Raw genomic sequence first — 24,519 nt, 5'->3', positions numbered from 1 at the left:
AACATCAGATATAGCAAGCTGATAGTTTTGTTTTCATCTTTTTAACAATCTCATAGTTATCAAACAGTTCATGTATATATAAATATATAAATATAAAAAAAAGCATTAGATGAAACTAAAAAAAATAATTATTTTTTTTTAAAAAGACGATTTTTTTCTTTCTGAAATATTTTTAAGAAGTCAATACTATTGTATGTATTCATAGGAGTTAAATTCCAAAAAAAAAAAATCTAAAACAACAAAAACAACAAAAAGTCGCAAGAACTGCAGCAGATGCTAAATCTATAAAAGCTATCATGGACCATGATGAAACTACAAATAGATTAATTGTATATGTTTAATGACAGAAAATGTTATTGTTGTGAATGTCTTAAATAAATACATTACTAGTTCATTCTGTTTTAAAATTTTGTTGTGAACAATTCAAACTTTTCTTGAAACATAAGACATGACATTTTTCAACACATAGCGTACTCATAGCGATATCTGAAAATTCTTGAGGATTACTAATAAATTGATACATGTGTGCTACTTGTGTTGCCTTCAATTGGTTTATTCACTTGAATACTCTGTATTTCCTTTAAAAGTTAACATAAATCAAAGTAATTTTTTGCTTTGTTCTTATACACCTGGTGCACAGGATATTGGTATACTGTTTTACCTACGTCTACGTTTCTCTTTAATAATATCTACTTTGCATTTTTAAAGGACATTCTCATCAGAGTTTCGTGAGATTTAGAAGCAAGTTGAATGTGTCCAGTCCAGCGAATTCTTATATAAAATGGTCATGTATAATATTTGTTACGAATGTGTTTAAGGGATTTGTTTTCCAGTATGGCGCGTTCTCACGTCCATCGTACTGCTTACTGAATATAAGTAAGTGTCGGTACCATAAGAGTACATTAGATCATCGTTCAACTTGTTTATATTTTCATTGTATATGATATGGACTTATTATATTTTACTACGTGTGGGTGATGCCTTCGAATTGTTTTATCTGCTTACTTGATGACATAAAAAATTAAATAACAAAAATACCGAACTCCAATGAAAATTCAAAACAGAAAGTCAGTAATCAAAAGTTAAAATCAAGAGTCAAACACCTAAAGCGAAAAGTTTACAACTGTCATATTCTTGATTTGGTTATGGAATTTTCTTATGTAGAAAATTGAAGGTTAAACATGGTTTTAAAGCTTCGCGCTCACCCCATATGGAATGTACTGACCCCATATATACCGTATTAGGTCACTAGCACACTATTTAACTAATACTACGTTATACAAGTTAAAAAACAAACCCCTATCGTTTGTCTCGATAATTTAAAGTTGACAGAGAGTATTTACATCAGAGACTCAATAAGTATGCACACCAAAATAAGCGTAATGTGCGTTATGAGCTGGTACACTTCTAAAATGTCACAGGGGACAATAAATAACTTTTAGCAGCAGAGATATTTGTCTAGACGTTGTTCAAGGGTCAAGTTTTGATACCTTTACAATGCAAAATGTGAAAGCTGCATGAATATAAGTAATCAAAATATATACTTTATGTACATGTATTATGATAATTATTTTTACAGATATTGTCAGAATGGAGCTACATGTAATGACTGAGTCAACGAATATAACTGAACATGTGCTGACGGATTTACTGACATATACTGTCAGATAGGTAAACGACGAAATATCAATTTTAACGCAACATTTTACTTTTTCCTTAGTACGATGTTAGTCACTACAGCATACTAATAAAGTTAATAGTTATTTTTTAATACAAATATGTCAATATTCTTTGAATATTTACTTGGATATTTCATAAAGCATAAGTTATGAGTTATCACAACAAATACTTGTCATCATCAATTCGATTGAAATCATTCAAACTTATTTTGATCTCGTAAGTATTTGAAAAATCTGGGTCATATTTATCTTACCTCCTATACATTTATAGGAATCTGATTGGTTAATAGCGACCTCGTGGAGACCGTATATATTCAATATTAGGTTAGTAGGGAGGCGGGGCTTATTTCAGTACACGGTTAGTAGGGAGGCGGAGCTTATTTCAATACACGGTTAGTAGTGGATTTACAACTTAGGCATTGTTTGATTATTAAAAAGTATTGAAAGATCTGTTTAAATTTTTATATCAAGGCTGTTGATAATAGATGTTTGTCGTTTACGTTAGTTTTTTGGTGCAGACCAGAAGAAGGTTCTTAAAATTGAACACTGGAACACTTTTTATACAGAAATAAGAAGATGTGTTATGATAGCAAATAAGACAACGTTAGTCTAAGTTCCACAAATAAAGATAGTCGGTAAGATAAATTCGTTACAAAGTGTGCTAGTGACCTAATATGATATATACAGGGTATATATCATATTAGGTCACTAACACACTATGTAACTAATAATATGGTTTAACTAAAACAAATTAAAACCGAACCACTCTTGTACAATCTCAAAATTTCAAAGTGGACGGAGGTAGAGTATTTACAACAGAGACTGCATAAATATTGACATATTTGGTATCTTTATGCTTATGTTGTACTGTGGTGACTAACATCGTACTTGAGAAAAGGTCTTCAGCTCATGTAAGATCTTTCAAATGTTGAATCATATTGTTATATTGTCTTTTACCTGTCTGACATTGGCTGTCAGTGAATCCATCAAGACATGTACACTTATATCTGTTGAATTTTTCGCTACAAGTGGCTCCATTCTGACATGGGTTAGATGCGCATTCGTCAATATCTGTAACAAAATATCACACTAGATATCATTTCAATTACATATGTTTATACGTCTATCACTTTTTTCTAACGATATAAATACTCATATGATCTAGAATCTTTTTCTCTTTGATAATCAACTAATGATTGATATGATCAGCATAGAATGCAAATTCTTTGGAAATAATAAAAATCGTTACACATGCCATCATGGCATTCCTGGTTCAAATAAAGTTAAAAGTGCCTTGATTTAAAACAACTATTTTAACTTTGAATAATTGAGTTGAGTATATTGATTGGGTATGTCACCTGAAGGACAAACGGTCCACATATGAATGTCACTCTTTAAATCGTTCTATTGTTTACCTAAATGTAAATGTAAAATGTTCTGATTTATTCATTTAATCACGTATGTGGGTCAGTGTTGATCATAAACTCAACATGAATTATTGCATCGTAGAGGATAAGAGAATAAAGGTCAAATTGAGGATAACAGAGACATAGACCAGTTTAAAACGATTTAAGCCTACGCTGTGAAACGACCACAATTATCACTGCTTGTACTATATTTCAGTTACAACCATCTGTTTAAGGAATGACTGTAATATATTTTCGGTCTATGAAGAAATGATATCAAAAACCTGGTGCACACTGAATAGTGGGTTATTTTACAGTGTGCACCACATTTGTTATGTTATTTCGAATAGACAGATAATATATTACAGGTATATATCTTATAATATAATTCTAAATTCCATTTTAAACCGGAGTAAACCATGGAAAAAACCGTTCAAGACTTAATGATGTCTATAAGCTGATAAACAAAACGACGTCAGCCAATCAGAAAACGCGTTAGAGCCAAAATCAAATTATTTATTAATATATTTGTTAAATGTTTTCTCCCCATTTAGAACTATAAGTTTTATGCATTCTTGGTCGGATGCTTCTCTAAAATAGACACAAAAGATAATTGATGAATAACAAAATTATAAAAAATAAAATAGAATATGTCAAGTATTCCTGAAAAAGATTTTTTATAAATAACCTTTTTGTCAAATAGTAAAACATTGCATTTCTTCATTTAACTTAAAGTAATAATATTATTGTAGAATTATTTGCCCTTCAAATAAAATAACAAAAGGAAATATTAAATATTTTCTAATTACTTTTATCATGAGCGCTTGAACATTCTTATATTTCTACAAACAACACACATCGTATCAAATTTAAAGTATGCAAGGCAATCATGTATAATAGAACTTAAATAAAAATGTTTATAACTCTTATAAATCTCCAATAACACATCTCGCTATTGTGGTATTCAAGTTTTAACTTCTCTCATATGATGAAAAATTACCTGTTAATATCAAATGCTGTATAGCAGAATATATGACTGCCGAATTGTGTCTCTGTTGGAGTCCATATTACGTCAATATAAGATTTATTATTGAATGTATCATACATTAGCAATTCAGACTTTGTCATTCCCAACGGCGACACTATTTATTTCTGCAGTTCTAAAGAAAGAGATATGTTAAACGTTATCATGTGATGACATACTGTGTTGAAAAAATCAAATATGATTACTCGCCTAACAGATTACTATATTCAAATAGTACAAAAATATCAGTTTAGACGTTATGTAGCAACCTTTTTTAGGGAAGACAATTAGAAGCGTTGCCTGCTAGAATAAAACATATTTATTATACTTCACGTTAAAATGCCATATTTTGATTGGCTAATACGAGGGTGTAAATTTACTCTATCACATGGCTGAGCGGGTGACAATTTTTTTGAATGTTACCCTCTCGGTTAGACCAATTAGAATTCGATAATTTAAAGGACATTCAATGAATTGAATTTACATCAAGTAATAAAATGCAATGCTTAAGTTCTTCGTTTTGGATTCAGATTTTGTAATTTGACTGTTAGAATAAAAATAATAAAACCTCTTGCTTGACTTTTTTTTTTCTAACACCCATAACGTTGTTTTGAACGTGACGTCAAAGAAAATACGTACTTTTAAAATAAAAGTAATCTGTAAAAGACAATAATGATAGGACATTCAGTATAATAAATTAAATAACACATAGCTGAGAGGGTGATAGAGCAGATTGGTACCCCTCGAAAAAGCATTGTCAACCATGACTTCGCCGCGGTTGACAATGTTTACTCGGGGTACCAATCTTCTCTATCAACCTCTCAGCTATGTGTTATTTATATATTGACATATATAAGAAAAGTTTAACTTCTGTACTAGTTATGCACAAACATGTGTGTTAGGGTTTTGATGTGTGGCTAAATATAATAAACACCAAATTTTCTGGCTACAATTCAAGCGTTTAACCTATAGCTGACAACAGGAATAGCATTTTAAGTGAGTACTTATAAAAGGTAGGTATTTGTAGGGAAACTTTGTCCAAGTCACAATGTATAAAAAGTTAACAATCATACATGTATCTCAAAGTAAGGCCTTTAACACGAAACCTTAGCTCACAAGGAACAGCAAGTTATAAAATACCCAAAATAACTAGCGTTACATATTCGACCAGGAAAAACAATGACCTAATCATTATAAAAACGAGAAACCCACCAAAAAACGACAACCACAGAACGACGGGCTCCTGGCTAACGACAGGTGCATAAAAAAGGTTAACTTTCACCCTTACCTGATACAGTAGTGTATTTTATAACATAAAAAGACATACTATAAAATATCAAATGAAATAGCTTATATACACGATTAAAATAATATTTTACCAAAAAAACGAGTAAAAATACAGGGAAAGAATAAGTTTGATATTTGACACATTTTGAATACAAATAATATAGGGTTATTGCACGAATACTGGGGAATATTGTTCCGAGTAGAATATTATATTGCACAAGCTTGCGAGTAAACATTTTTTTGTAAAACTAATATATATATTTGCAAGGTGATATATTGGTTGCATTCAATGCTTTTGGATGATGTTAGCCAATTGTTTTACATTGTCTTATCGGGGCCTATTATAGCTGACTATGCGGTATGGGCTTTGCTCATTGTTGAAGGCCGTACGGTGACCTATAATTGTTAATGTCTGTGTCAATTTGGTCTTTTGTGGATAGTTGTCTCATTGGCAATCATACCACATCTTCTTTTTTATAATAACATCGTTTTGATGTACGATTTTGAAAATATCCCCTAAAATACTTTAGATTCTCAAATGGGGAATTACCTTTTTCATTCTGTTATCGTAAACGTGAGAAATGGGCTGATTTCAATGATTCAAACCATGCTTAGTTGAAAATGGTAATATATTTGCACTTTAACCAATTCTTTAAATGAAAAAATAATTATTGATATCAAACTAGTTGAGTTAAGCAAACGATCAAAAGTACATGTAAATGTAATTAAAAGAATTGAAAACTAGATAAACTAATATACATGTACAGATGTATATATAAAAAAATATAACGCATAGATACATTTTCTCATTCCACTGGCTCTCTATAACCGGTCTATCCATAACGATTTTGTAGTAGTCTTTTGTTATTTGTGTACTATTGTCATTTTGTTTATTTTCTTTTGCTACCTATTCTGACATCAGACTCGGACTTCTTTTTATCTGAGTTTAACTGTTTTACATTTTACGTCTGTTCCAAATCAGGAGCATCTGGCCTTTGTTAGTCTTGTATGATTTTAAATTTAATTTCTTGTGTATGATTGGAGTTGGGTATGACGTCCATTATGTAAAGGATATAAGCCGATAACTGTCCATTCTGTAAAATATTTGGACAGGTATGAGACCGCAGACTAAAGATCTGTTCAATATTTTATAGAATGGACTGTTAGAGGCTTATATCTTACTTAAAACATTGTTTAACACGTCAAAAAGTTAAAAAAAAATCATCAACTGTGAAAAAGTTTTTGTGAAAAAACTTTCTTTACATTGAAATTTATCCTACATGATGCCCCTTTTAAACAGTAGCTCAACGGAAAAAAGAAAGTACAACTGAAGTTAAACATTGTCAACATGTATTGCTACATGTAGATTAAAACTCAGGGTATGCGTATCAGGATTTTTCCGTGCAAAGCCTTAAGGACTAATCTTAATATGCTCCGTGAATACCTCTACATGCGTTTTGTGTTCCAAAATGGATAAAGACGATGAAAGTATATTCCTAATGCAAAAAAGAAGAAGAAAGTGGTGACTAGTGATTGTGCTTTAAGGATGTACTTAAATGAGGTTTTGGAATGTGTGTCAAATGTTCGGACTCCTTGGAGTTTTTCCATACAATACAATGTAAAATATTTTGCCCCATAACACCCATTTATTTTTTCATATAAGACTTAATAGGTCATGAAAGGTCATTTACCAAAATTTTAGAAGATTCTTGATTTTCTTTCTTTTGTTTTGAGACCCAATTATATCGATACAAATATAAGGTAAAAGTCCGAGTCAGCCTTTTCCCGCCATATTTTAAATCTCAAATATCTCGCAAAGGAGCTCCATGACCTATCAATATCTTTAGCTTATTTTTTATCCTTAATTGATGTTCTACCAGCTTATAGAATCAATTTTAACTTCTTAATTTATTAATTTTCACTTAACCTCACCTAAGTATATCCTTAACAAAATTTGGATTACAATCAAATGTGTATTTGGATATATTCGATTTAAGTGTGGATTACAAAAAGGATATCGTTTTAGCAGCTGATAAAGGCAAGTTTTATATAATACTATACTATATTTCAAAATGTAGTCCTCTCATTTCAGTTTCTTTTTTCTTTTTGGGTTACTGTTTCATTTCTTACTGGGTTCATAAAAAAAGAAAAGAAAAAACACCTGTGAAGACAGGTTCACGTTGAACCATATTGTCTTATTGAGGGACCGGTCAAAATTTATCGTCACATAGTACCGGTGCAAAAAATAAAAACATTTAATAAAAGTTACAACCCTATCGCTTTCTGACTGAAAAAAAATGATGTCCTATGCCAACTTAGTAATAAAAAAGTTGGTGTCCTATCCTACTTTTCCAATGTATTGTAAATAAAAGTATACTTAATAGAGGCATTTAACATATGTTATCTTTATAATATGATCAAAAGCAACAGTTTCATGTTTTATTTTGTTGATTCACATACAATTACAGGCATGGCATTATCATAAATTATACTATGAATATAGCATTGAAAAAAACAAAGACATTGCATAATGCAATCAAACCACATAGGTGTTTGTTAAACTGAAAAATTAATGAAGCTGCATGTATCTTATAGAATTTTATCAAAACCTTTAAATATTAATTATAAAAACAAGCTCCAGGAGAAACATGAAACTCAATAGCATTTGGTTGAACTCTCTATATATATTTTAACCTGAAGACCCATAGGTTGCCTTGGAATGTGTTTTTTATTAGGAATGGTAATAATTGCTTTAACATTTTCCCACTTACAGAAAATGTACCTGATGTGACCCCCAAAGGAGTAAGTTCGGTAAGTGCCATATTTGGCCCCAATTATAAAGTTCATGGTTACAAGACAATAATTGTTTTAAGTTGCCTTAAAGACATGTGAAAAAGTTAAACAGAGCTGTTTTAGTCAAAGTTTAATTCTAACACAACGATTTTTACATTCCAAAACGGTCAAGTTAAGGGATTTTGGTGAAATTTGACAAGATCAGCGGGATTTCAACCAAATAAAGGACCAGGAAAAATAGAGCGCAGGCGTCGACAAGCTTAAAATTCAAATAAGACATATTAAATGTCTTCACAAACATTATTTTAAAAGATCTTTGTTGTCGACGTATGCGCTCTATGTTTCCTGTCAAAAAATCTTTGGAAATTTACCCATTTTCATTGATTTTTTCGTGAAAAATCAATATGAGTACAACTTGTGACGTCATAATGAAACGCAGAAACGTAAACTTTTAAACAAAATGGCTTATATCCTATCTAGTCAATGTATTAGCTATAATTTATCGTGATATTGGTCAATAAATCCGAAGTTGAAATTTACGCTAAAAAAGTGGGCCATTTAAGGACCTTATCGAACATACTCCTTTTTGCTACTTTGTTGGATGATGTAATGTACATGGTGTATGTTTGTTGCACTTCACCATATAAGTGAAATTAAATTTTACAGCAAAACAACAAAAAACTAAATGACATTGGATTAAGTAAGCTTGATATATATCTAAGATAGCTGCATAGTTTGAATTGAATTTAAAAAGTTATAAAAAAAATTAAAGTGTACTATCTCTATTTTGTTCGAACTGAAAATTCTAGCTTTTTTGACCTAGATTAATTTGATTCTTGAATTTGACAGCAATACAACAAAAAACAAAATGACCTGGGATTTAGTAAGCTTAATATATATCTAAGATAGCTGCATAGTTTGATGAAAATCCAAGTTGATTTGAAAAAGTTATTAAAAAAATTAAAGTGTACTATCTCTATTTTGTCCGAATTGCAAATCCTAGCTTTTTTTACCAAGATTACTTTAATTCTTAAATTTTACAGCAATACAACAAAAAACTAAATGAAATGGGATTCAGTAAGCTTAATATATATCTAGGATAGATGCATAGTTTGATGAAAATCCAAGTTGATTTGAAAAAGTTATAAAAAAAATTAAAGTGTACTATCTCTATTTTGTCCGAATTGCAAATCCTAGCTTTTTTTAAACCAAGATTACTTTAATTCTTAAATTTTACAGCAATACAACAAAAAATCAAAATGACCTGGGATTTTGTAAGCTTAATATATATCTAAGATAGCTGCATAGTTTGATGAAAATCCAAGTTGATTTGAAAAAGTTATTAAAAAAATTAAAGTGTACTATCTCTATTTTGTCCGAATTGCAAATCCTAGCTTTTTTTACCAAGATTACTTTAATTCTTAAATTTTACAGCAATACAACAAAAAACTAAATGAAATGGGATTCAGTAAGCTTGCTATATATCTAAGATAGCTGCATAGTTTGATGAAAATCCAAGTTGATTTGAAAAAGTTATAAAAAAAATTAAAGATGCCTATCTGAATTTTTATATAATAATTTTTATTTTTACATATTGTATATTATACTTGTTATTTTAAGTTTTGTTATAAATGTATTCAAAACTATTTCAAAGTAATCGTTTGAAAAAAAACTTGTGTCCTATGGATATTATCTGTGAAAAAAGTGATGTCCCAACAATAGCGATTCCGGAAAAAAGTATCTGTCCTACTGCACTTTGCACCGGTCCTATGTGTAGATAAATATTGACCGGTCCCTGAGTGCACCGCAGTCAATTTTGTTTCAAATATAAAATTTATAGGAACTAATGAAGAGATAACAACGTGCAATCATTTTACATTTATTTGTTGTTCGTCAAAATTTTTAAGAGAATGTGATTGTTTATAAAACGGCACCATCTGATAATCCATCCTTTTTATCGGTTGTTTCCCTGGAAGGTCGTGTCACTTCTTTGTTTCGTTTATTTGTGTATTGATGTCACTTGTGTTTTATTCTTTTTATTAATGGATAATATTTTTGTCTCTCAATTTCCATTTTCAAAAATAACCCGTCTCTCTTACAGATACACCGATCACTGCGACCAAAGTGCGAATCGAACACAAGGGTGATTTGTTTAACAGACAACATGCAGTAACGTTTTCTTAATTCTGCTAAAATTCCAATATCTATCGTCGTTCATAAGCGAAATGTTGCATTATATTCATATTCAAGCAAAAATATCAGACTTAAAAACAACAACTTGCATTGTAAATCAACGCAGAAACTTGAAAATTAAAAAAAAACAAAAAAAAATATTGTAGTCCCTTAGTTTATGAAGTAAGTTCTAGATTTGCACTTTTACACAGGGAAAAGGTTAAATTGTTTATGGTCCTTGTATTGCGGTGTTATCTATCAAACGTTAGAAGCATAACTTTATTGGGTTTTTTTAAGTGTAGATGAAAATGATGTTTGAAGAATAAGACCAACTCCAGATATCAATTTTGATAACCAAAGCTGTACGAGAATAAATCTTTTGGAAGGGTTAAAATAAATTTGAAACTGATTTTTTTTCTCAAGAATCTGTTTTGACGAGTGACAAAATTATTGTATTGGAAGTTGACTTTATAAAAAAGAAAAAATGTAATTGTCTTTGTTATTTGGTTGTATTTTTTCTAAACAGGTTTGTTTTCAGTGATTGGACTATCATTTACCTGTAGGAATCAGTAATGCTACCTTCAGCTGTCCGATGATGAAGGACGCCTCCGGGTGCGGGAGTTTCTCGCTGCACTGGTTGCCTTCGGCTGTTGTCTGCTCTATGGTCGGGTTGTTTTCTCTTGACGCTTTGCCCATTTTCATTCTTAATTTTATGTCTTTTAGTCTTGTGCCTTTTTTTATAATATTTTTTGTTCATTTGAATGTTTCAACATCAATTGTAGCCTTCATTTCGACGAACGAGTATACATCATTATTAAGGGATCACCAGAAGCCCGCCACTGGGCGGTCGATTTTCTCTCTGTGGAGACCCATTGGTGATTTTGAGCTGTTTTCTGCTCTTTGGTCGGGCTGTTATCTCTTTGACACATTCCCCGTTTCCATTCTCTATTCTTACTTCCTAAGAGAAACAATTCATTCATTAATTGATATCTTACTGTAGGATCAATAACAGAGTTGACCCCCCGTATTGTGATATTTAATATTTTGCGTTCTCTCCCTTTAATTTTACATTTACCAACTTTTATTTACTGTACCATATAGTTCATTGTAATTCATTTTTAAATACCTTTATTGTACTACACAGTGGCAAAATTTTTCAAAATGTATTTGATCAAATATGTATATGTGTATTGAATAAATAGACTGAAAAGGTTATAAACTATGTACATGGTGTACACATGCATGACACTTAGAACAGTGGCAGTGGTAATAGCAGTGTAAGACAACAGAAAAAGTACATAACGAATCACTTGTAAGTATGGATAATCTATATAAATATCGGTTCATCTTGAACATGAAATCTAGGTCGTCACACTTCATACATTCGTGTTATATAAATATAGAAGTGCCATTAACTTCTCAATATTAAATACAAAACATAACAGATGATATATAACCCAAAATCGATACTAGAAAAACGTGTTTACCTGAGGTATTTCGAATGACAGGCAGTGTTCTAGTCGGAGTAGACATTACAGATACATATAGATAGAATACCGTCTTCTAGTTGCTATATGACAGATTGTAAAGTTCATTATCAATAGATTGTACATTGTATTTGGTAAAAATATTTGTAATTGTAAAAAAAAAAAGAGATGTTGTATGATGATTAGCAATGGAGCAACTCTCCATCAAAAACCGGAATCGCACAGAAGTTAACAACTTTATAATATTATGTCTCTGTGTCTTATGGTGTTTCAGGGAAAAGTAAAATCTCTTTAGGGATTTTCAGATTAATTTCATTGTTTCACATCAAAATATGTTTCATTAAACTAACATCTGACTAATTTGATTATTTGGTACTGTCTGAGTGCTAATCAATTGTTTAAATGTCCTTCTATTGTCCATGGTTACAATACAAATGTTAACTTACGGGGCATCACACACGGTTATCCCACATAACTTTATAATGACCATTAAAATGATAGAGAGTATACCACAATGTCAAACTCATATTCATTTCAATTTGGCAATTAAAATAAACATATAAATGAAAATGTCGTCCTGAATATGCATGAAATATTTGCCACTGGACGTTAAGAAAAGAAAAAACACCTGTGAAGACAGGTTCACGTTGAACCATATATATTGTCTTATTGAGTGCACCGCAGTCAATTTTGTTTCAAATATAAAATTTATAGGAACTAATGAAGAGATTACAACGTGCACTCATTTTACATTTATTTGTTGTTCGTCGAAATTTTAAAGAGAATGTGATTGTTTATAAAACGGCACCATCTGATAATCCATCCTTTTTATCGGTTGTTTTCCTGGAAGGTCGTGTCACCTCTTCGTTTCGTTTATTTGTGTATTGATGTCACTTGTGTTGTTTTATTCTTTTTATTAATGGAATATATTTTTGTCTCTCAATTTCCATTTTCAAAAATAACCCGTCTCTCTTACAGATACAACGATCACTGCGACCAAAGTGCGAATCGAACACACGGGTGATTTGTTTAACAGATAATATGCAGTAACGTTTCCTTAATTCTGCTAAAATTCCAATATCTATCGTCGTTAATAAGCGAAATGTTGCATTATATTCATATTCAAGCAAAAATATCAGACTTAAAAACAACAACTTGCATTGTAAATCAACGCAGAAACTTGAAAATTAAAAAAAAAAACAAAAAAACTATTGTAGTCCCTTAGTTCATGAAGTAAGTTCTAGATTTGCACTTTTACACAGGGAGAGGATTAAATTGTTTCTGGTCCTTGTATTTCGGTGTTATCTATCAAACGTTAGAAGCATAACTTTATTGGTTTTTTTTAAGTGTAGATGAAAATGATGTTTGAAGAATAAGACCAACTCCAGATATCAATTTTGATAACCAAAGATAGACGAGAATAAATCTTTTGGAAGCGTTAAAATTAAAATTTGAAAGTGATTATTTTTTCTCAAGAATCTGTTTTGACGAGTGACAAAATAATGGTATATATTGGAAGTTGACTTTAATAAAAAAAAAATGGAATTGTCTTTGTTATTTAGTTGTATTTTTTTCTTTGCACATGATGAAAACAGTTTTTTTTTCAGTGATTGGACTATCATTTACCTGTAGGAATCAGTAATGCAACCTTCAGCTGTCCGATAATGAAGGACGCATCCGGGTGCGGGAGTTTCTCGCTGCATTGGTTGTCTTCGGCTGTTGTCTGCTCTATGGTCGGGTTGTTTTCTCTTTGACGCTTTCCCCATTTTCATTCTTAATTTTATGTCTTTAGGCTTGTGCCTTTTTTTTGTGTAATATTTTTTGTTCATTTGAATGTTTCAACATCAATTGTAGCCTTCATTTCGTCGAACGAGTATACATCATTATTAAGGGATCACCAGAAGCCCGCCACTGGGTGGTCGATTTTCTATCTGCGAAGACCCATTGGCGATCTTGAGCTGTTTTCTGCTCTTTGGTCGGGCTGTTATCTCTTTGACACATCCACCGTTTCCATTCTCTATTCTTACTTCCTAAGGGAAACAATTCATTCATTAATTGATCGATCAATGACAAGGTTGACCACGCGTAATGTGACATTTAATATTATGTGTTCTCTCCCTTTAATTTTACATTCACCAACTTATTTACTGTGCCATTTAGTTCATTGTATTTCATTTTTAAATACCAGTGGCAATATTTACAACATGTATTTGAGCAAATATGTATAAGTGTGTAGAATGAATAGACATTAAAAAGGTTATAAACTATGTACATGGTGTACACATGACACTTCGGACAGAGGTAGTGGTTAATATAGCAGTGTAAGACAGGAGAACAAGTACATAACGAATTACTTGTAAGTATCATATGGATAATCTATATAAATATCTGTTCATCTAGAACATGAAATCTAGGTCGTCACACTTCATACATTCGTGTTATATAACTATAGAAGTGCCATTAACTTCTCAATATTAAATACAAAACATAACAGATGATATAACCCAAAATCGATACTAGAAAAACGTGTTTACCTGAGGTATTTCGAATGACAGGCATGCAGTGTTCTAGTCGGAGTAGACATTACAGATACATGTAGATAGAATACCGTTTTCTAGCTGCTATATGACAGATTGTTATGTTCATTATCACTACATTGTACATTGTATTTGGTAAAAATATTTGTAATTGTAAAAAAAAAGAGATGTTGTATGATGATTAGCAATGGAGCAACTCTCCATCAAAAACCGGAATCGCACATAAGTTAACAACTTTATAATATTATGTCTCTGTGTCTTGTCGTGTTTCAGGGAAAAGTAAAATCTCTTTAGGGATTTTGAGATTAATTTCATTGTTTCACATCAAAATATGTTTTATTAAACTAACATCTGACTAATTTGATTATTTGGTACTGTCTGAGTGCTAATCAATTGTTTAAATGTCCTTCTATTGTCCATGGTTACAAACATGAACCTTAACTTACGGGGCATCACACACGGTTATCCCACCTTACTTTATAATGACCATTAAAATGAAAGAGAGTATACCACAATGTTAAACTCATATTCATTTCAATTTGGCAATTAAAATAAACCTCTAAATGTAAATGTAAATGTAAAAGGAAATGTTAGTTTATTTTTTTTATTTTCGATTTTCCTCTTGTATGCCATTTACATTTTGCACATTTTCTTTTAATTTGATATAGGCAAAAAAAAAAACAATCACTCATGGCAGTCGTTACTCAGCAACCATTTTATACCGTACCGCCTGTTGAAGAAGTACTATACAATAATGGTCCAATCAAAATACGTAAAATGATGGATACACATGAAGACTGCAGCTTTTATGCACATTTGTCAACAGAAGCTTTCACTGACAAAATCGTTCATGCAACAAAGGAATCGAGGTATAAATTCTTAATATATCATGCTTTTTTAAATTTTTGAACTAGACTCTTTGATCTGTTAGTACACACATTTTTTTTTATCATGACGTGAATCAAGTTCAATCTTTTGAGGAATTTTGCAGTTCACAAATATAGCATCTACGTATACATTATACATTCAAATAGAACATATTACAAAATTAGGGCACTGTTTAGGGAGATACTATATCGTGAAATCGCGAATGATTTAAGGTAAATAGTCATCAACAGGGTGTTTTTTTTTTATTAGAGTGGGAATGGGAATATATTTTCGTTAGTTTGGACTTAAAAAAACTTATTTCAATCAGTAAATTACAAAAGTCCTTACACTAAGCATAGTTGTGCCTCTAGTTGTACTATGTTTTATGTTATTTATTTTTTTACACATAATGTATGTATATTATATAGTCATGGCGCATGTGCGTTGTCTGGCTTTTGTTTAATAAAATGCAGTTACAATGTATGAATTGATGTAAAGTACTAAACCTCAAAAGGAAAAAGGACCGAATCAAACCAATCCACACATCAAAAGTTATAAAAAAAATTGTTAAGGAGAGAAGATATTATTTTACACTATGAAAGATGGTAAAAATTCAGAAAATTTCTACCTAAATACTTGATTATTCACGCTTACACCATTTTTACACCATGCATGTGCAATTTGTGGGAGCATTTAAACCGCATTTAAATGAAAATTCAAATAAGTGTTTGTATTGATATCATATGATATATTTCATTTAAGTATTGAATGCTTCTTTTTGTCAATTTTTTGTGGTGTAAAAGCGTTGACCGAAGTACATTTTGTATGAAGCGGAAGCGCATCATTCTAAAAATGTGCGCACGGTCAACGCTTTTACAACCTTATAAAGTTACAAATAGAAGCATTCAATACTTATAATTACATTTTTAAGCTATGATTATGAAAACACGAATTTTATATATTTTTTTATTTAATTCACCTGTGCATTTTATTGTTGGACCACGTGTTATCATTAATGAAAAGTTGTATTGAGCAATGCAACTGCTTACGGAATAACAAGTGGCGTGCAGTTAGCCAATCAGAATAAAGTATTATAATGAAACATACATCTAATGTAATTATTTTAAAATGTTCAAAATATGCCATTTAAGATTACGGTATGCAGTATGGTACAACATCATGATATGCTCATTGCATTCATATCACAAACCAGGCCCGTAGCAAGGAATTTTCAAGGGGGTTCGATATAATCATACTCAACTTTTAACAGTTTTAAACATTCAAACAGAACGTCGTATTCAACAGTACGTATTATTTTTTAGGGGGAAAAGGGGGGTTGTACGAACCCCTCGAACACCCTGACTACGGGTGTGCAAACTGATTATGGAACTTCTAACTCTCAAAACATCGGTTTTTGAATATTAATTTCAAGTTGACCTCACAATTAGGAAAGGAGTATTATTATTAACAACCCAATAAACCTAAATACAAAACAGAACAATCAGCTTCGTTTTTGTCAAATGTTTTGTATTTTCACGGAAAACGCAACGAATTTACAATTTCCAATCCAATTATAAATATTTCAGTATTCCAAAGGTTATAGAATTCACTAGAGTGACCAGTAAGGGTCGACCTCAGGAACTGTATGATCGAATATTTGTGGCTGAATATGATGGAGTACGCGCTGGCTTATGCAGTATAGCTTATCACGGAGACAAAGAAAAATTCCCGTAAGTTATAAGTTATTAAACCAGATTTAGCATCAGACTTGTACACTCCATTTAGTTTGGCAATACATGTACGACAGATGTTAAAAGTAAATATAAAAAAGAAGATGTGGTATGATTGCCAATGAGACAACTCTCCACAAGAGACCAAAATGACACAAACATTAATAACTATAGTCTATAGGTCATCGTACGGCCCTCAACAATGAACAAAGCCAATATAGCATTGTCATAAAAGGCCCCTAAATGACAATTTAAAACAATTCAAACGAGAAATCTAACGGCCTTATTTATTTTTAAAAATGAACGGAAAACAAATATGTAGCACACAAGCAAACGACAACCACTGAATTACGGGCTCCTGACTTGAAACAGGCAAATACATACATAATGTGGCGGGGTTAAACATGTTAGCGGAATCCCAACCCTCACCCTAACCTAGGATGCACTTTCACCACGAACAGATTGGTTCAACCTAACCCCGTTTCTGTTTGGGTAATTATAGTGTTTGCTCTTCTGTGTAAAGTTTGATCGTGTTTCAACTTTTTGTTGTTGTTCTTTTTTTATTGTTTAGACCTTGTCTGTCATCGACATATTATTTTTATAGTCTCTTAATATATACTCTATCTGCTTCCTTTTTTCGTTCAGAGATAGTTTTTTTTTATTTTTATTCGATCAAAGCGACAAAATTATGTCAAACTATGTAAAAAAGAAGTGTTCATGCACGAACTTTACGGTCTTCCTTGAATTAAATTGACCAAACTATTTTACAATCAACTGCATGTTTAACAATGGTGGATGGGACTTCAGGCATAGAATTTGATTTGTCAAAGTGTGGAAAAAAACAAGATGGAATTTTGGTATTTAGCACAAAATTTAACAGTCCATGGTGTTAAATATATAAAAACATTGCATCAGGGGTGGTGGACAAGATCCCCTACTTCTATTTTTTTTAAGATTATTTAATATTTAATATTTTAACTAATTCTATGTTCTTGCATTTTTTCTTATTTATACGGACCGTGTCGGTGAATACATGGTAGCGTGTTTTCCTCAAGTAATGTCAGTCGTTGGTTATCACTGGCAGATCCAGAAATTTTCATAAGTGGGGGCCCACTGACTGCCTAAGAAAGGGGCCGCTTCAGTCACGCTTCAGTGATTCCCTATATAAGCAACCAAATTTTTTCCCAAAAAGGAGGGACCAGACCCCCCCCCCTAAATCCGCTTCTGGTTATAACCCCGGCCAAGTCACTTCAACGACTTTAGAATTGGTATTTAATAAACAGATGATAAACAATAAAGCGTTAACAAATATATAATACCAAAAGATAAACCTTGATTCTCCATTTTCGCTTAGAAATTAATTCATTTCGTTTTATGATGTCCTTCGATGCAAAATTGCCTATGGTACAGTTCCAAATTCTAATTCGCTTCGGTATATCTACCGAGAATGTCGAACAGCGAGCCTAGAACCCCGGCCAGTTTAACGACCGTTCCACTTCCCGACAAATTTTAACTGACCAATGGCAATGCATTTACATATATCCATTTACATATGTCCGTTAGACTAGTTCAAATCGAGTTATCTTTTTTTTAAATAAAGAATTTATTATCTTTATTATTAAAATTCTCATTACACGTTTCTTACTGCCTTTAGTTAATTATATTTTACAGTGAAAGGTCAAGTGATGTAGTTCCAGATTTTGATTGCTGTGATTTGTGTGGGTAAGTACAAGACCAAGCACAAGTATGAGGGTCAGAATTGGGTTAAAAACTTTACAGAATAAAGTAAAATAGACAAAACATCTGTATGTATATGCATGTAAAAATTTTGGGGAAAAGTTTGGCACCATCTTAACCCGAATAATTCAGTCGTTATATTCCGCTGATCTATGATGGCTACATGTAAAGAAATCGGACACGGAGAGGGATTGAATTATTCGAGTTAGCACCAACTCTAAACAATGAGTAGTAAATGTTAATACACTTACTTCCAGTTAAATAATTTGGAATACTGAAATATGATTTTAAAAGAGTGAAACAACTTCTCAACTTAAATCTTAGTAACGATTTCTAAAGTAAGGAGTTGGGAAATGCAATGAACGCATGGTAGACTGAGAAACATGAAACACCACTTATATTGTCTGACCTAATATACTCAACTTTAGAAATGCTTTAAAATGTTAATGTGTGGCTCTGTATTTGCATTACAATACAACTATTTTTTGGAGAAGACTACATTATTATTCTTTTTATACAAGTTGCGGTATCTGTTTTGCGCGTCCTCATGGGATAACTATTACTTATTAGGAGTTATATAAATCGTACATGTACGTTCTAAACGGAAATGTGTACAACGTATTTAGTCGACCGTCGTATACATACGATCTCTTCGTCGTAAACATACGATCGCACAATTTTATCAAATGAGTAATATTTAGATATAAGAAGATGTGATATAAGTGCCAATGAGACAACTCTCCATCCAAGTCCCAATTTGTTAAAGTAAATCATTATAGGTCAAAGTATGGTCTTCAACACGGAGCCTTGGCTCACACCGAACAGCAAGCTATAAAGGGTATAATGTTAATTTTTTTATTATGTGTACTTGATTAACATTTTTTAGGTTGTTATGCTTAGATAACGCAACAACAGAGAAAAATGTTCCAGTCGGATATTGCTATATTGAATGTATATGTGTTGATGACAAGTTTAGAGGGAAAGGAATCGGGAAAGTTCTTATGGACGTTGTTGAAACAGATGCAAAAAGAAATCATAATTGTAAAGTAAGTGTTGATGTGACTTAACATATTCATTCTGCTTTATTATAATTTCTATATTTGACTATCAAATGATTGACAAACATGACATAAATAGTAAAAAATTTAATGCAAGGGCAAACATTCATATGCTGCGTTCACATGTAATTCGAATTCGCTTCGCATTAACTAACTTTATCTGAATTATCTGCCCTTACATTTGAGTTCATTCCTAATGCAAATTAGATAACGCGAATTAGCCAATTTGAATTTGATTAAAATTAAAAATGTAAATTGGATAATGAGAATTAGCCAATTCGAATTCGATTCGAATTAAAAAAGAAGAGTGTGTGAACGTGATTAGCGAATTCGATTCGCATTCGATTGGAATTCAATTCGAATTAAAGGTACGTGTGAACGAGGCGTAGATATTTATGCCTTGTGTATATTTGAAGAATATATTAGGCAAAAATGAAAATAATATGATATAGATTGTTATGTAAGAGCAATTATTCTCTGTTTTCACATCTCAAAAATGATTGCTAATAATGATGAAAAAAACTGTTCCCGGCAATTGAATGGTCGAAATTTAACCATTGTTTTTGTTTCTTCTAAATTTTCTATTGTGAAGTCTTTGTAAAACGGAAACCACGTCTGATGACGTTACAAATAAATAACACAACTTTCTGCAAAAATTAAAAAAAATCATTAGAGAAATAGCTTTACACTCATAAATCGTGTATTACGATATATTTCTTAAATCTCATCAGATAAATTTTAATTATTTAAATAGGTCAGCAAGCCTCGCGCTTTAGTTGTTTAGATCTAACGGTCTCGAGTAAAACAATATCGTAACACACATGTTGCAGTGTTTGAGTCTATACTACTATAAGGAGTCGTCTTACGATTTTGGTTAAATATATGTAGGACTCTAAAGTGCGATGGTACTCTAAAGTGCGATGGTCACGCTAAAGTGCGATGGTCTACGCTAAAGTACGATGTTGTCTCACGCTAAAGTGCGATGGTTGTTTGTTTGCTAAAGTACGATGGTATATCACGCTAAAGTGCGATGGACCAATATGATAAGGTCGACGGTTTAAAACATTAAAATACATGGATTTAAAAAAAAAAACTGGTCTATTTGCAAAAGCTAGAATGCTAAGGTGTAACATATGTAATAGGCTTTATGATTTATCGGTAAGCTTAAGTGATAGTTTCTAAAATTTATTTTGAAGACCGACCACATTTTCGGAATACATTAAGTAACATTTATTTGTACAAGGTGTTTTATTCTTAAATGCGAGAAAAAGTCAATATTCGTCAAGCTTTCTCTTTTCCGTAAAAAAGACATGTTATATTTTCCTCCACTGTGCAAACTATGTTTTAGCCGACAATTTATAATTTACGCTGAAAAACATGAACCTTTATTTTACTGACGTCACTTTTTAATCAAATCGAAAATATTTTTAAGGGGCCGCAATGTAAACTGAATTGTAAACAATAATTTCAGTGCATCCGTTCGCTGCCAATAGAAGCAGGATCTACGATACCTATATGCGTATACTATTTTCAACATATTTAGCATCTATAAAGTAAAATGGTTGACTTCAGGACACAAGTCCTTCTTCTAGCATCCGAAATAAATCAACACAGTTGCTTCAGCCGACGAAGCACGGTTAGGTCTGAAATTAAAACATGGACATTTGGTTTAAAAGTTGTGAATCAAATGTTCTTAATTTATGTTCCGGCATATCACACTTATACACTTTGGTTTGTATAAACGACTGTTAACGTCATAATCCAAGTACAATTCTCTAGTCTATACTTTCGCGGACCATCGCACTTTAGCGTATGGAGGAATCGTGCTTTAGCGTATACCATCGCACTTTAGCGTGACCATCGTACTTTAGCGTCCCCATCGCACTTTAGAGTCCTACATATGGTGAACACATAGAGTTATCCCTCTTTGTACTGGCTCTCTCTTTTAATGCATAATATACCTAACAAGTTATTAACAAGTATGTATGTAAGGGACGACATCAAAAGTTCAATGTAGGATAAAAAAAACTTAATTCACATAGTTTTTTCACTGACACCCCACCCCCCTCTTAACTTAATTTGGGAAAAATTGATTTACCAATAGGGATATTTAACTTATTTTAGGTCTTATCTTGCTGATCATTTTTTCATCTTAAATGCGGCTCAGACTCAGACAAGAAAATCGTAAACCCTCTTTTATACTTAAGTGGTTGCTTCCTAAATTAATCAATGCTTATACTTTTGTTTAATCAATTGCAGACTATGTATCTGTGGGTTGTTTCAACAAATCGAGCGCTGAATTTATACTCTCGTCAAGGATATGTTGTTACAGAAAATAAAACTTGCTGTTTGAGATGCATGTTAGGTGTAAAGGTATGTACATTTATTAGAGGGTCCTAATGTTAGTTTTTTTTTACGAATAACGGTTAAAATTCTTGTCAAAGGATTTTAAAGATATTTTGTGTGTGCATGACGATAAAATATACACAGTACCTTTTAGACGATCTTTACAAATCTGTTATTTTTTTCCCAAAAATAACGGTAACGATAATTATTTGTGATGGATCACGTTAAAATTTTAACCAATTTAAAACTAATGGTGACTGAAAATGACTGTTTGACGCCTGAGGGTAAAGTGCGAACACTATACCCTCATATAATTTGATTGAAATTATAAAAAAAAAATGGTATTTGAAATAAGGTAGAAGACTAGTAAAAAAAAATTTGATCACGATACTTAGTCGGATATGGATATAAACATACTGACTATCTTACCTTACCAGGAAATCTTTCTCCGTCCACTTCGGGACAACCTCATTTGAGTAGTCAATATTCCACCACCACATCTATGTACACTATTTTACACACATTATCGGTAATTATATAATACACTTGAGTACGGAGATATCAGCGTTTCATATTATCCTCCATGCATCACTGAATTAGCAATGTTTAAAATAATTTCCACATTATACGAGTATATACAGTTCACTATTTGACAGGTATGCTCTCGGCACAACAACAGTATAAATACGGGAGTACCGATGTTCGGAACATGTTATTAGTTCATAACAATGAAATATCCTCATTTCCTTTTAATATCTAAAGATCGGTATCTTGCTATATGTAACGCATACGACATTTGCCTGCATATTACATCTAATTTAACAATATTTTCACTATTTCCTTTTAGTCCAGTATAGTGCAACGTACAGTCCAGAATTATTTGGATTTTATCATGACTGGAAAGTGTTCTAAGGTTGTCTTTCGATATTAAATGTAATATTTCATCGATCTGGTGAAAATATTTTTGTCGGATAGGTTCTAGAATTTGACAGTCCAACAGGAAGTGACAGAGAGTTTCATCGCCTTGATCACATAATTTACAGATCGGAGTTTCGTTTTCTGTATATCTAAATCTTTTATTCTGTAATATATAAGTGCCAGTGACTATCAAACAGAAAATGATACAACAAACTTTTATAAAGTTATCTTATCTTCATGCCTTTTCTAAACTAGCATTACTTTAAAATTATTCAAGGTTAGCTTACATTAAATGATATTTAATAACCAAATTCTTAACTTTTTAAGATACGGATGAAATTAATGTATTTACTTAATCTATTTTCAGAAGGCGTCACGAATGGATAAGCCACTGTGATACCAAGAAGCCAAACATAATTCTGTAATCATTTTTGTGACAATCATTACGAATTTAGCTTACCTGATCACTGAGTCTGGATTAGAAATTATCTTTTAGGCAGTTAGTAGATCTGAAACATTATAATTCTAACCTAGTGATCTTTAATTTCATAAGTACCATACATTAACATGCAATGATATACATCTACTGTAACACTTTAACTTTAGGCTTAGCAGCCACTGTTTAGAATAGAAACTGGAAAATATGAACGAAAACGAAATACAATCTCGTACACAATAATTTAAGATATTAATTAAAAGTTTTAACCAGTCGTCATGATGTAGGGGTATAATTCTTGGGTCTATATGCTAAATTCTTGAGTTTTGTTGTGGATTTGACATTGCCGCCAAAATGAAACAGAACAAAGGAAAACATTCAGAACAAAGAGACTCAAGAAAGGATGCTGCGATGATCTGGTAGTATATGGATCATGCCAAAAAACGATTGGGATATTTTATTAATACAGTCTTTAGTCCAAGACACAAGTTAAAGTGAACACATAGAGTTATCCCTCTTTGTACTGGCTCTCTCTTTTAATGCATAATATACCTAACAAGTTATTAACAAGTATGTATGTAAGGGACGACATCAAAAGTTCAATGTAGGATAAAAAAAACTTAATTCACATAGTTTTTTCACTGACACCCCACCCCCCTCTTAACTTAATTTGGGAAAAATTGATTTACCAATAGGGATATCTGTAAAAATCGATTTTAGATATACAAAACTTGTAGAATTTTAACCCCCCCCCCCCAAACTATTCGATTAAGTTTTTCATCCATCTTTTGATGTCGTCCCTTAGTTTGCATGTGTTGTTTGTGTAGGTATTGCATTGCTTTGTAATTTAGTGTATAATTGATTAATATGCTCTCTGTGGATCCTTTTATAAGAAATAAAGACATTTGATTTGATTTGATTTCATCTATCTATACTATTAAACGAGAAGACCTCATTGTGTGTGTCGCTTCTCATCCTTCCACAATAAATCAATCATCATGCCTCTGTGTCCTATAGGTAACATGCATAGTCGCATTTGTTA

At 31.7% G+C, this 24,519-nt stretch overlaps 1 protein-coding gene across 2 annotated transcripts; it reads left to right on the top strand.

Annotated features, from left to right (window-relative positions):
- Positions 1 to 11,525: 11,525 nt before the first annotated feature.
- On the top strand, positions 11,526 to 23,751 carry LOC143084987 (uncharacterized). 2 transcript variants are annotated; one of them, XM_076261107.1, is made up of 7 exons: positions 11,526 to 11,673; positions 15,054 to 15,254; positions 16,839 to 16,982; positions 18,654 to 18,704; positions 19,606 to 19,765; positions 22,037 to 22,150; positions 23,409 to 23,751. In XM_076261107.1, exons 2-7 carry the CDS (start codon positions 15,076 to 15,078, stop codon positions 23,436 to 23,438), a joined length of 678 nt encoding a protein of 225 aa, XP_076117222.1. In that variant the 5' UTR covers positions 11,526 to 11,673; positions 15,054 to 15,075; the 3' UTR covers positions 23,439 to 23,751. The 2 variants fall into 2 exon arrangements, with proteins under 2 accessions (XP_076117222.1, XP_076117228.1); XM_076261113.1 differs by lacking the exon at positions 11,526 to 11,673 and adding an exon at positions 14,033 to 14,204.
- Positions 23,752 to 24,519: the final 768 nt, after the last annotated feature.

Source organism: Mytilus galloprovincialis, chromosome 1 (assembly GCF_965363235.1).
Source record: "Mytilus galloprovincialis chromosome 1, xbMytGall1.hap1.1, whole genome shotgun sequence".
NCBI classification, from domain to species: domain Eukaryota; kingdom Metazoa; phylum Mollusca; class Bivalvia; order Mytilida; family Mytilidae; genus Mytilus; species Mytilus galloprovincialis.
The sequence above is the reverse complement of the archived record's forward strand: the minus strand, read 5'-3'. Positions and strand labels throughout refer to the sequence as shown.

Excerpts from the sequence above, each read along its gene's own strand:
- LOC143084987 (XM_076261107.1), top strand. The coding sequence starts at position 15,076 with ATGGCAGTCGTTACTCAGCAACCATTTTATACCGTACCGCCTGTTGAA. Across the intron at positions 16,983-18,653 it reads GGAGACAAAGAAAAATTCCC|TGAAAGGTCAAGTGATGTAG; the intron begins GTAAGTTATAAG and ends TATATTTTACAG. Across the intron at positions 19,766-22,036 it reads AAAGAAATCATAATTGTAAA|ACTATGTATCTGTGGGTTGT; the intron begins GTAAGTGTTGAT and ends AATCAATTGCAG.